The sequence below is a fragment of the Pneumocystis murina genome (genome assembly GCF_000349005.2).
Source record: "Pneumocystis murina B123 chromosome Unknown supercont1.5, whole genome shotgun sequence".
NCBI lineage: Eukaryota > Fungi > Ascomycota > Pneumocystomycetes > Pneumocystales > Pneumocystaceae > Pneumocystis > Pneumocystis murina.
In genome coordinates, this window is record NW_017802363.1 from 237,030 (window position 1) to 249,767 (window position 12,738).

At 27.3% G+C, this 12,738-nt stretch overlaps 9 protein-coding genes across 9 annotated transcripts; 4 read left to right on the forward strand and 5 right to left on the reverse strand.

Moving 5' to 3' along the window:
* Positions 1–228: 228 nt before the first annotated feature.
* On the reverse strand, positions 229–1,380 carry PNEG_00119 (hypothetical protein; the record flags this gene model as incomplete). The annotated part of the gene is made up of 2 exons (XM_007873786.1): positions 229–1,272; positions 1,323–1,380. 2 exons carry the CDS (start codon positions 1,378–1,380, stop codon positions 395–397), a joined length of 936 nt encoding a protein of 311 aa, XP_007871977.1. The 3' UTR covers positions 229–394.
* Positions 1,381–1,569: 189 nt separating this feature from the next.
* On the reverse strand, positions 1,570–4,109 carry PNEG_00120 (hypothetical protein; the record flags this gene model as incomplete). The annotated part of the gene is made up of 8 exons (XM_007873787.1): positions 1,570–1,742; positions 1,784–1,857; positions 1,903–2,723; positions 2,767–3,103; positions 3,156–3,359; positions 3,404–3,534; positions 3,576–3,735; positions 3,790–4,109. The coding sequence occupies 8 exons, from the start codon at positions 4,107–4,109 to the stop codon at positions 1,570–1,572; spliced, it is 2,220 nt and encodes a 739-aa protein (XP_007871978.1).
* A 249-nt stretch (positions 4,110–4,358) lies between these two features.
* PNEG_00121 (hypothetical protein) lies at positions 4,359–4,591 on the forward strand (the record flags this gene model as incomplete). Its single annotated transcript, XM_007873789.1, has 2 exons — positions 4,359–4,479; positions 4,527–4,591. 2 exons carry the CDS (start codon positions 4,359–4,361, stop codon positions 4,589–4,591), a joined length of 186 nt encoding a protein of 61 aa, XP_007871980.1.
* Positions 4,592–5,258: 667 nt separating this feature from the next.
* PNEG_00122 (hypothetical protein) lies at positions 5,259–7,374 on the forward strand (the record flags this gene model as incomplete). Its single annotated transcript, XM_007873790.1, has 7 exons — positions 5,259–5,367; positions 5,502–5,664; positions 5,707–5,887; positions 5,934–6,361; positions 6,445–6,681; positions 6,722–6,845; positions 6,894–7,374. The coding sequence occupies 7 exons, from the start codon at positions 5,259–5,261 to the stop codon at positions 7,086–7,088; spliced, it is 1,437 nt and encodes a 478-aa protein (XP_007871981.1). The 3' UTR covers positions 7,089–7,374.
* Positions 7,375–7,525: 151 nt separating this feature from the next.
* On the reverse strand, positions 7,526–7,798 carry PNEG_00123 (hypothetical protein; the record flags this gene model as incomplete). Its single annotated transcript, XM_007873791.1, has 2 exons — positions 7,526–7,652; positions 7,746–7,798. 2 exons carry the CDS (start codon positions 7,796–7,798, stop codon positions 7,526–7,528), a joined length of 180 nt encoding a protein of 59 aa, XP_007871982.1.
* A 144-nt stretch (positions 7,799–7,942) lies between these two features.
* On the forward strand, positions 7,943–9,284 carry PNEG_00124 (hypothetical protein; the record flags this gene model as incomplete). The annotated part of the gene is made up of 2 exons (XM_007873792.1): positions 7,943–8,139; positions 8,196–9,284. Coding segments are annotated over 2 exons (1,205 nt in total), but the record flags the coding sequence as incomplete, so codon positions are not given.
* Positions 9,285–9,358: 74 nt separating this feature from the next.
* Positions 9,359–10,711, reverse strand: PNEG_00125 (hypothetical protein; the record flags this gene model as incomplete). Its single annotated transcript, XM_007873793.1, has 5 exons — positions 9,359–9,558; positions 9,605–9,980; positions 10,047–10,193; positions 10,237–10,367; positions 10,414–10,711. 5 exons carry the CDS (start codon positions 10,709–10,711, stop codon positions 9,359–9,361), a joined length of 1,152 nt encoding a protein of 383 aa, XP_007871984.1.
* Positions 10,712–10,829: 118 nt separating this feature from the next.
* On the forward strand, positions 10,830–11,330 carry PNEG_04276 (hypothetical protein; the record flags this gene model as incomplete). The annotated part of the gene is made up of 4 exons (XM_019757797.1): positions 10,830–10,834; positions 10,912–10,981; positions 11,036–11,183; positions 11,236–11,330. The coding sequence occupies 4 exons, from the start codon at positions 10,830–10,832 to the stop codon at positions 11,328–11,330; spliced, it is 318 nt and encodes a 105-aa protein (XP_019613392.1).
* A 38-nt stretch (positions 11,331–11,368) lies between these two features.
* On the reverse strand, positions 11,369–12,516 carry PNEG_00126 (hypothetical protein). The gene is made up of 3 exons (XM_007873794.1): positions 11,714–12,516; positions 11,571–11,667; positions 11,369–11,522 (listed from the first exon to the last, which is right to left on the reverse strand). The coding sequence occupies exons 1-3, from the start codon at positions 12,384–12,386 to the stop codon at positions 11,432–11,434; spliced, it is 861 nt and encodes a 286-aa protein (XP_007871985.1). The 5' UTR covers positions 12,387–12,516; the 3' UTR covers positions 11,369–11,431.
* Between the last annotated feature and the right edge of the window lie 222 nt (positions 12,517–12,738).

The following is a 12,738-nucleotide window of genomic DNA, read 5'->3' on the forward strand; positions in this document are numbered from 1 at the left end:
AGGTTATGTTGAATCTCGCATGGTAGAATAGCTTTATATCTCATAAAATAATAGAAAAATTACATTATACATAATTTATAAATAAATATATTTGAAAAACAGTTGACTAGATTTAATTTTTTATTTATATATATATATTTTCAAAAAAAAAAGATGAAAATTGATGAATTCATCTTTAATATAAGTACCTTTTTTAAAAATAAAAAGCTTAACAGAAGAATGATCTCATTTATTCTTTAAAATTACATAAAAAATATCTATGAAAAACCAAGTTTCATAATTTGTTATGCTAAAAATCCAATGCGTAAATAAACCATTATTTTCCAATAATCTAACATAGTAAAAGTATAAATTATTTATAAAAAAATGCAGATAGTTTTTTCTATGCTTTTGTTTATCTATTTAACCCTTGAATGTTTACAAGACGTATCCGATTATTTAATGTATTCAATTCTTTAAGAACCTCATTGGCTTGATCAATGTTTTTCTCATTTTCTTTCTCTGAAGATTCAACACGTTTTCGAAGTGCATCTAATATTTCTTGAAAATGACTTACATATTGTTCTTGTGATGCTTCTAATTGTTTTTGTATTTTTTGAATCATTTCTCGTTCTGCTATATTTTCTGATGATAATTGCTTAATCTCTTCTTCAAATCGTCGAATATGTTTTCCATCTTCTTCACGTTGTTTTTGTAAAATATTCACTCGATTGGACAGATATTCCAATTCTACTCTATATTTCTTTTCTAATACTGTTATTTCCTTTCCAAGTGCATCATATTCTTTCTCTGCTTTATATAACTGTGATACTTTTCGAATAATTTCATCATTCATTTCCCTAATCCGTTTACGATCCCCATTGCATTCATCTTCCAATTCCAAATTACGTTTCTCCAACTTCTCTAGCTTCATTTCCAATTCTCTACGTCTTTCTATTCCTTCTTTAAACGTACGTTCTTTTCGAGCCAAAATGCTACTAAAATTCTCATTTTCTACTTGTAATCGTTCAACAATTTCCTTGATTCCAACATATTGTTTCAATAACGCCTCACGTGCCTTTCTCTCTGATTCACATGATGTAATTGCTGCATTTCGCGACATTTTTAACGTATCAATTTCTTTCTGCAAACTTTCAATTACACGCGATGTGCCCATCCAAATCTGTTGCTTTGGAGTTGACTTTTCATACACCGATTCTTCCTCTAATATTGGTTCTTCACGAACACTCTTTGTTAAATTCTCTAACCGCTGCAATTCTGCACTAGTTCCTGCTTTTCATATTTTATCAATTTTCGTTCTTTTTTTTCTTATCTTTTCCTACCAATTTCATGTCGCAAAGAATGCAACTGGCTTCTTAAAACACCATCGTCTCCTGACATTTTATTAGTATATATCTGTGCTTTTTATCCCTTATTTCTATTCAAAATAATCTCATCTTAAGTTCTATTGCGTTGATGTCTCGAATAGAACTCCCGGTTAACATATACTTAAAAAATATTAAAAAAATATGTATATTTTTAAGGAAAAAAGTGTAAAAAAACATGAATTATAAAAGGTTTTATTATATTTTATTGAGATTGTTGAGGAAAAGTTATTTCCGAGGGAGAAATATTAAAAGAGTCTGAAGAATGATTGATCGAAGAGTTAGAATTAATAGGTATCTGAAGTGTTTGTGAAGGAATAAGATATGTACGATATTTGCTTAAAATTCGTTCTATTGGGATTACGAAATCAGAATCTGCTAAAAATATTAGAGAAAAAATGAATAAAAAGTAAACTTACGATTTTCGGAACTTAATTTTTGAATAAAATCAAGACAAATGGATCTAACAGGAGGCCTAAGCATGATAAGATATCTAGTAAAAGATTAATAAATTAAAATATAAAAAAACTGGTTATACTGTAATGCAGCAAAACCAAGTTTACTTCGATCAGGATCTAAACAGAGGATTCGTAATCGATGAATACATGTCTCAGATAATTCAGGAAGATCAGAAAGAAACCGTAAAAAAGCTTTATTAGAGCCATCAACAAAGGGCAAAACTCCATCAAGAACCATAAGTGTCCATTTTTCATATTGAGGGCCTTCCCAAGTTAAGCGTTCTTCTTTGCTTTTACGCAGCATTAAATGATCATTATACCATTCTTCGCTTAACCATGTTACAGCAAATTGGATACGTTCTTTAAAATACGATAGGACATATTCTAAAAGTTTATTTCTTACAAAATGAGAAAAAGAAATTTGATCTTTATAATTATTTTTGTGAATATCATTTGAAGTGACAAGACCTCTTGTACAAAGACGGGAAATGAGCCTAATCCAGCTTTGTTTATTCCATTTATTGGTTTTTAAATTTTCAAGGTCAAGAATTCGAGTAGGTTTCTGATCATCGGAAGTTGTATTTTTAAAGGCGTTTAAAAATAATCTATCCATAACATTATGAAAATGCTTTGTTATCAGAGATGGTGTAAGCGGTTGTGGATCGGGAAGTTCAAAGGAAATTGTTTTCATGCCTTTTTCCTGATAATTTTTTTCTTGTTTAACTTGTAGATCACGTATTTTTGCGATATTCTTATTCGATTGATATATAGATGCCTCAGATGATTCAAAATCATCATCTTCGACATCAGTAATATTTGCTAAAGCTTCTTTAACTGATTTATTATCTTCAATTTTAGATGTAATCTGATGAGAATGTTCTAATAGTTTTGATCGCAATATCTAGTAATCAATTAGCATTCGAAATTAAATATTTATATCCTACATTAATGCAGCGTTCAAAATGATCATGTTTAATATAAAGAAGATTTTCAATTGTAATTCTTGCAACAAGTTCGTGAGGAAGTTGAGTAACATCAATAGAAAGTAAAGGATTGTCTTTTTTCATTTGATTAAGTGTAAATAATGAAATAATAGATAAATCATGATGGACTTCTATGTTTTTTTGTGTATTTAAATTCTCTGTTTTTATTCTTTTCGCAGAAAAATGAGTGATATCAGAAAAAAATCTTTTACGAGAAACATCATCTTGCATATCAAATTTCTCTTGTGTAGAAAGGTACTGGCTAACTTTTGAAGCCAAAGATCCTGTAGAATTATTTCTAAGACTTGATTAATATATAATTATAAAAAGCTTTTTTTAAAAAAGAAAACCTTAGAAGATTAGTTAAAACAATCGTAATATTTTTAATTAAAGATCGTATTTGAATTTGCATTTTAATATCATCAGATGCTTTAATGGTATCATCTATGGGATTAAAACCTAAAATTCCATTTATGATTTTTGTATTAGTATCTAATCTATGCTTAGCCAAGACGGTCAAACAATTTAAAGTAGCGCTAATTATAAAGGGATCCCTAAACTAATCAATATTTCAGATAAAATTTTTACTGTTCACTACAATGGTTTTTCATATATATTTTCAATAAGTCTATCTAAAAAACCTTTGGCCTCAGCTTCAAGGTCAATACTATGTAAAAAAGGATGTTTAGGAGGAATCAAATTCAAAGAAATATCCGATTTATCAATAAGCTATCATAATTAAATTAAAAAGATTATTCTATACAACTTACCCTTGGATCTTTTGTACCAAATGTTTGGGTTTGTATTATTTTTTGAACAAATTTAATACATGAAATACGAATTCCTTTATGTTTTGAATCCCATAACTGTAATATTCTGTTCTTAATAAGTATCATTTGATTCCAAATAGAAATATTATGTTGCATGCATCTATATATATTTATAAGTTTTCCAGAAAAAGTTATCTCCATAATAAAAACTTACATATACCGAAATATAATAGGATAAAATGCTGAACAACTTTGAATAATATTCTTTAACAATACAACATCATCAAATTGTACATAATTAACTAACGTATCAAGACATTGTAATCCAAGTTTTTCTTTATTATCAATAGATAAATTTGGTGTTGTAAAAAGTAAAGCAAAAAATTTAGCAATCCATTGACGTATTACAAGCTCTGATCTTGCAGCAATAGGCAAAATCCCTGGAACTATTTGCATAAAAAATGATGCATCCTGTTCTACCAATTCCCATATCGTATTTAACTGAGAAAGTTGAATAGTCGTCTCTTCGTTCATCAAGATCCTTTCTGATCTTAAAGATTTCTTCAAATCCTTAATAAACAACGGATTTAAATACTTTTTATGTAAAAAATACTATAAAAACACCTTATTTTCTCTATAAAATTTTTTTCCAATAATTCGATCGCTCCATAAAGCTTTTAACGAACCAAGATTAAGAATTATAAATGAATCTTTTATAATTAAAGGTCCTTTTTTTTTTGAAGAAATATGAGAAACAGATTTATATATTCCTTTCCCAAGAATATGAAATATTTTTATTCTACTTCTTATCAAAATTCTGAGGTTTTACGACATATTCGTAAACAATATACTTTTCGAAATGGAATAACAGGTGCCTTATTATTTGTCTTTATTGGATCCGTATGTAAGTTTTGGTATTATTTTTATGTATATTTTTATTTATGAGTTTAGATTTTTATTCTATTTATGCCGTTAAGCAGGATGATTTAAGTGATGTATTGCCATCTAAAGATTAAAAGAGAGAGCTTTATAAAATAAAGGAGTAAAAATAGTAATGGTTAATTTTTTATTTAAGATTTTTTTTGATTTTATACTTAATTCTATTTAGAGATGATAAGATTTGATTTACTTTCATAAATATTTAAGCTGGAAAAGATAGGGATAAAATAACTTTATAGCATAAGAATACATTATATTTTCAATATTTTTTTAGAAAATGTTAAAAATATTTAATTTTTTTTATTACTTTTTTCTTGGAAAAATATTAAGAAAAACAAGTATGATAAGATTTACAAAAAAAAAAGATAATTAAGATTATTTTTTATATCTTTTGTATTAGGGTTGAATATACTACATGTTTTTATTGCTAATTTTTTCTTATTTAAATATTTTAATCGACTGAAAATAATAAAGTATTTTACAGATAAATAAATATATTATCTTTATAGACATCTTAAGAGTTATTAAGTTATTAAATATATGATTATTTTTTAAATTAATGATTAAAGAAAATTAGGGCGTAAATATTAACATTATATTTTAGAAATATTAAAAAAATATATTGGTTTTTTTTGAAGAAATAGAATCAATTCATTCTTTTTATTAATAGGGTTCTCGGAAATCTTAATAAATTTTATAAGATATTTTTAGTATTTTTATAAAATTGATGTAAAGCCGAAATATATGGATCATAAAAAAACTTTGAAAAAATATGACACACAAACTAACATTAAGAAAGAATCAAATGATGTATGGGAACCAATTTGTTGGATGATTTATGTGGTTAAATGGAGTTCTTTTCGCTTTTTAATTCTTCCAGTTATTTTACTTTTTGCAATTATTGTACGAGCACTTGTAGCACTCGGAACATTTTCAGGCAAATAATAGATTTTTAATCTATAGAACTTCAATTGAACAGTATTTTAGGGGGAAATTCGGGGGGGAAATATGGAGATTTTGAAGCACAGAGACATTGGATGGAGATAACGTTACATTTACCAATAAAAGAATGGTATTTTTATGATTTACAATGGTGGGGACTGGATTATCCACCTTTAAGTGCTTATTTATCATACATATATGGAAAAATGTTTGATTGTTTAAATATATAACGTTAAATTTACAAAAATAGTGGGAATCTTATAGAACCTTCATGGTTTGCTTTAGATACATCACGTGGTTTACAAATACAAGATCTAAAATTTTATATGAGAATGACGGTAATTGTTTCGGATTTTATTATATATTTCCCAGCTGTAATACGTTTTTCTCGATATTGGAAGCGATTAGAAAAAGGAAATGCTTTAAATACTGTATAGTTACTTAACAGTTTTTCTATTCTTGCTAATAATTAAATAGTATTCCTCAATTGCACTAATACTTTTGCAACCAGCACTTATTCTTATTGATCATGGTCATTTTCAATATAATAATGTTATGCTTGGGCTAGTACTCTTGTCACTATGTTACTTTATCAATGATAGATATATTCTTGGTTCTATTTTTTTTGTTTGTTCAATTTGTTTTAAACAGATGTCTTTATATTATTCACCTTTGATATTTTTCTACCTTCTTGGTCTTTGCACTAAACCACAATTTAATATTCGTCGATTCATTTATATAAGTATTACAACGGTTTCTACATTTGCTATTATTTTTTTTCCTTTTTATATTTATAGTGGTTATAATGGTGTTCTTCAATGTATATATAGAATATTCCCTTTTGAAAGAGGATTGTGGGAAGATAAAGTTGCAAATGTATGGTGTGTCTTGAACATCTTTATAAAGTTTAAGCAGAGATATCTTATTGATTATCTAATAAAACTAAGGAAAGCTTACTTTTTTAAATATTCATGATTAATTAATGTAGTTCGATCGCAACTTTAATTTCTATATTACCTCCTTGTTTAATCATTTTTTTGAAGCCAAGAGTATGTCTTTTACCTTGGGGTCTTACATGTTCTGCATTTGGTTTTTTTCTATTTTCATATCAAGTACATGAAAAGTCAATATTACTTCCATTAATGCCAGCAACAATTCTGCTTCTTATTCCAAATAAAAACATGAAAGCTTGGATAGGTTGGATTAATATTATAGCAACATTTAGGTTTGATTTCTATTTTTTTTTATTTTTTAACATTTTTAAGTATGTGGCCTTTATTAAAAAAAGATGGATTAGAATTACAGTATGCTGTTTTACAAATTTATTGGTTATGGCTTGGGGGATTCATGTTTTTTCCATTAAATAAATTCGAAAAATTTATTCATAAGGTTTTTCTTGAAAAAAAAATATATTTCCATTTTTTTATTATCTTATAGACGTCATATGCATTCCTTATTATAATACATATTTTAGATGCATTCATAACTCCTCCTTTGCATCTTCCAGATTTGTGGATCTTGTTGAACATGAAATTGAGTTTCATATGTTTTGGAATATTTTGGTTATGGTCTTTTTGGAAGTTATGGTTAAAGTCTGGAATTTGTATGAGTATAAAAACAAAACAAAAATAGCATTTTATTTATATTATTATATTTACTTTTTTCAAAAGCTGGTATACTGATCTTTGAATTTGCACCAATTTTAACAAAAGACTAATTGAAAGCAGAAAGAAAAAATACATTAAAGAGAACTTATATAACATAACATTTACTTATTTTTTAAAAAGTTTTCTGAAATAATATTACTCAATTTTATTTATAGACAACTTTGAAGAAAAAATCAGAAAATGAATATAAACATCAAAAAACTCTTATAAAAAATCGAATTAAAAAATTGTATCACCAAAATGCAAAACAAAACCAATGGAATCATTGGCAAGTATCTTTAAATATAATATCCGTATTTTGCCATACATCTAAAAAGGAATACGATTAGTCTATTTTACAAAAATAATCAACAATGGATCATTAAAATGAAAAGCTCAAATATAACAAATAAAACTTTTCATTCAGCCGATCCATATCAGAACATACTGGCGATGTGCTTCTATTAATTCTTGGCATATTATTAACGGATCTCCTTCTTTTGAAACCATACAATCATCTCTTGCTTTTCTTGTTTCTAAACAAACACAACTATATTGCTTTTAGTAATGCTAGAAATTCCAAAAAAAAAATAAAGATTCAGTATTTCTTCTTTAATACTATATTATTTTGGTTTTTTCTTACCATGGCTTAGGCTTTTCTTCAGAAATATCTGACTTTTTCTTAATTTCTGCCATTATTATTAGATATTAAATTTCTGGGCTTTTATAGGGTTTTTAACTAAGGGTTTCAACTCTAAGTTTAGGTCTATAGATTTCTGGACTTATACCGATTTTTTCGAGTCTTAAATTTTTTTATAATTTAAGGCCCTTTTTTATAAGGAATGGCTGCCAATAATCATATATTTTCTCTCTCAGGACGGGGACTAAAGCTTGAAAGTAAAGAAGAGACTCTTTCAGCTATTGAACAATTGGTTTTAGAGGAAAATATTCGTGAAATTTATTTAAATGGGAATACTATGAGCGTTGAAGCATGTCGAATTTTAGGAGAGGTAATTCGGACGAAGAAAGATTTGGAGGTATAAGATTAAGGGTTATAAGGGCTATCTATAGATGCTGAAAAAATTTTATATAGGTAGTGGACTTTTCGGATATTTTTACGGGTCGATCAGCTAAAGAAATCCCTTTTGCATTAGAATATTTATTGTCAGGGCTTGTTTCATCTGGAAAATGTAATACTGTTTATTTAAGTGACAATGCATTTGGACCTACGGCATCTAAACCATTAATTGCATTTTTATCACGGCATCGGCCACTTAAACATCTTTATCTGACAAATAATGGACTAGGACCATCTGCAGGAGCATGCGTTGCTCGAGCATTAGAGGAACTGGCAAAAATTCAAAGTGTGGAACCATCCATATATTTAGAAACTCTAGTATGTGGTAGAAACCGTTTAGAAAATGCGAGTATGAAGGCTTGGTCGGCATGTTTCCGAGCGCAGAAGAATTTAACACACGTAAGAATGTCACAAAATGGGATCCGACCGGAAGGGATTCGTATTTTGCTTGAAACAGGGCTATCAGCATGTTCACTATTACAAACTCTTGATTTGCAAGATAATACATTTACAGTTTTAGGTGCAAAAACTTTAGCAAGAATGCTTCCGAAGTGGCCACACCTTGTGGAGCTTGGAGTTAGTGATTGTCTTTTATCAAGAGCAGGGGGGAAATTATTAGCTCAAGCTTTATTTGATAGTAATTTTATACGATTAAAAATATTGCGATTACAATACAATGGAATAGACGAAGAAGGTGTAGAAATATTAGCAAATGCAATAGAAAGAACACTACCAAACTTGGAGTTATTAGAATTAAATGGCAATGTATTTTCAGAAGAAGATGAATCAGTAGAAAAAATTAGAAATATTTTTGAAAAACGAGGAAAAGGCGTGCTGGATGACCTAGATGATATGGAAGAGCCTTCTGAGTCAGATAATATAGGAGAATCGTCTGAACTGGAAAATTCAGATGATTTGAATGAGAATCTTGACCATATAGAAGAAAAGGAAATCGAATTTCCGATAAAGAAAGAAGCGAGAACAAATATTTCTGCTTTGTTGGAAAGGACACACTTGATGTAATATAAAATTTGTTTAAATTTATCATAATATCATAATATTGAAAATAGTCATATATCATAAAAGAAGTATTTTAATTATAATAATAGACCTGTACATATGTCGTTTAGTGTTAAGTTCTTAAATACAAGTTCCTCAATACTAAAAAAAAAATCTATCTATATTTTTTTATCATTTTGAGATTGTTTAAGATCTAATTCAGATTTAAGTTTTCTAATAATATCCTCAAAACGTTTTTGAAGTATTGGATTTGTTGTTGTTTTTAGTTTTTCCAAGTTTGCAGCAATTGTAGCATTAAGTTCAGCTATTTCGTCATCTAATAATCTTTGATGATCTTCAGCCCATCGTGTTTCCTCATCTAATAATTATTAAGGAAAAGATATCCCAGAATAATTATAATTTACCTATCTCTTCACTCGAATCTTCATTATCATCGCTTCCTGAACCATCTTGAGGAGTTTCTGTTTCTTTTATAAAAGCAGGTGTTTGACTTGCTTCTCTATTATCCAGTTCCATCATTGCTTGCTCTAACTGATCCGCAAGATAATCTTCATCTGCATCATCATAATGTTCGCTTTCTATATCCATTGTATTGACATTTTCATAATATTCTTCTTTTTTATATAAATTTTTAGATGTATCAAACAACGATTCATTTTCTAAAACAAAAGAATTTTCTCTACTTAAAAGTGATGCTGGAATAACTTCATAACTTGACAATTCTGCCATTGCATCCAGAGAAAGAAGTCTAGTTACCTCTGCTTCGATCATTTCAATAGTCTATAATATAAAATTAATATATTTCATTAAAAATTCTTTTAAAAAAAATATTAGTAATAGAAATACCTTATGCGAAAGCCGTTTTCTAAATCGTCTTTTCCTTACCCATTTTAATGGTGGTGTTAAACCATGAGGATAAATATATTCGGAATGTTTTATTGGCATTGTTGTTACAGTTTCTTCATCATCAATTCTATTTTCAACCAAAAGTATCTAACAATTCAGACTTTTAGCATTACTAATATCTAAAACACACCTGACAAATATCTGCTACTTTATAAATCGTTTTTCTATCAAATGTCTTGCTTGATTCAATAATGCATGGCAAATCTGCCATCTTTGCTGAATACATATGATTATTTACAACAACAATTGCCCTTCTATTGTCTCGTTATCGTTCAATATTTTATATTTTTCGTATATATAAAACTACCTTTAAATTTTATATAAAAATCTGCCCCATTACCAATTGTTTTCTCTTCAACTGCTTTTCTTAAATATTCTAAATCTTCTCCATTACACATTCTTAGAATAAATTGCTGCTCAATATATGGATCATCCTCTCTATCTGATGCTTCTGAGTCATATCCAAGCCCTGATTCTCGATATGCTCTTAAACGAATCTTTGTTCCTGAATTTAACTGACTTTGACCAGGTGATTTTGCCCTCAATTTTGGCTGTATAGGCTTCTTTTCTGACCCTCCCCCAAGTTTTACTTTAATTTTTAACATTTCTTATCCCTCAATATCAAAAAATTTATGTAGACATTAAAAACTAATGAACGCCTTATACAGAATATATATATATTAAATATATAAAATAGAAAAACACACGTGTTTCTGTATTTTTATGATGTTTTATTAAATAAAATAGGCTTTTTTTTTTGAAATTTTTTTTTTTAATCAAACGCTGAGCTGGAGATAAAAGATAGATATATTAATATTAAAGATCTTGAAACTAAAGTATCTTTGGAAGAAGAGATTTATCAAGATAAGAAGCTTGTATGTATTTTTTCTGTATAAAAAAGTAGAAATTAATTCATTGATTTTGAAAAGATTGAAATTTATGAACAACGAAAAAGAGATAATAAAGAGGGATTAAAGGCACTGGAAAGATTAAAAGAAAGGGATAAAGTATGGGTCAATGTAGATAACCTTTTTATGAGACAAAAAGTTGAAGAAACAATTCGATGTATAAAAGAAGGTAAAAAATAATTTATATTTTTTTTTATATTTAAATTATTTTACAAATTAAGATGAAAAATATTTAGAATTAGAAATTGAAAAAGTAAAGGAAAGATTATTATGCTTGTGTGAAAAACTTGAAGTTTTACAAAATAAAAAAATATGAATTTTAACGATAATAAATAAATTTTGTATAATTTATGTGTTTTATGATTGTTATTAAATAAATATACATGCTTTTTTTCTTTTAGATTAAGAAACAAAATATCATTTTCCCCATCGCATTTCAGCATTTGCATAAAGTTGTAATCCTTTTATAAATACATGATAGTCTACAGAATCTTCGCTCTGAACGAAACTAATATATAATTAGAAAGAATAAATAGAAAACTAAAAAGGTATTAACAAAATTTCGGTAAATCTAATTTGCCATGGTGGAAATCCTTGAAGCGTACATGTTGATGTAAATGCCATTAATAACTGTGGTTCTGTTAAAAGGAAAGCTTAAAAAAATTAAGAGATATATTTGGCTTTTAATTAGAATCATACCATTCATTCCAGAATCTACTAATTCAACACTAATATCTTTTATCGAAAATTTATCGGATTGAGAAAGTTCACATAATGTTTTTGTTAAATCAACCAAAGATTCTCTCCCATCCTCTTGAGAAATAAAATTTATTTCAAGATCTACAAGATAATTTGTTTCATTATCATTAAAATTATCATTAGAAAAAAAAGAAATATAAGGTGAACGAATTTTTATATTATGCATTGATCTTCCAAAATAACTTTGCATTTTTTGAGATATTATACGATATGTAGTTGATTGATATTCTTTTATACGTCCTAAAAATAAATTTAAATCTCCCTCTTTCAAATAAAATTTACCCTCTTTTTCATATATGGTCAAAATCCTAATCCCAGAAGATAAACACCAACATGATAATTCTGCAATTTGATGAATAAGCAGCTCCAGTCCGCCATCTTTTTTATATTCTAAAATAATTGCTAGATGATGAGGAATCTTCTTTAATCTTCCAACATCTCTCTTAATGATTTGTGGTGTACGATGATGATGTTTTGTAATTGCTGATATATATTCACTCACTGTAGAACACACTCTATATAAACGAAACCATATAGCAAACGTTGTTTGAAGGAAAATAAGGACAGCTTTATAAAGAAGAATTGCTATTGGTGACCTTGGAGGATTCCACATATAATAAAAAGATGATATTTTTTATTAGACTTTATGTCTTTTATAATTAAAAAGATATTAACTTTTCTAATATAAAAAGTTTTAAGAAATTTAAGCAAAAATATCTTTTTAATAACTGAGGTTTATCTCTTTTTCTGTCTAAATTAAAGAATATTAAAATTTATCTTAATATCGTTTAAAAACCATTTTAAAAATTCTTAAAAATTATTAGAAAATTAATTAAGGCTTTTTAAAATGTATGACAGAGATCCTTATAATATTGATCATGGTATATTAAAACTATTAACTGCTGAATTGTTTAAGGCAAATAATTTTTCGTTAACTGCATTCATTGAAAGATTAAGTGAATCAT

Bases quoted from the DNA above. Each gene is read 5' to 3' on its own strand.
- PNEG_00126 (XM_007873794.1), bottom strand. From the start codon at position 12,386: ATGTGGAATCCTCCAAGGTCACCAATAGCAATTCTTCTTTATAAAGCT. The intron at 11,668-11,713 runs GTATGATTCTAA...AATTTTTTTAAG, and splicing joins AGTAGATTCTGGAATGAATG to CTTTCCTTTTAACAGAACCA. The intron at 11,523-11,570 runs GTTAATACCTTT...ATTATATATTAG, and splicing joins ATTAGATTTACCGAAATTTT to TTTCGTTCAGAGCGAAGATT.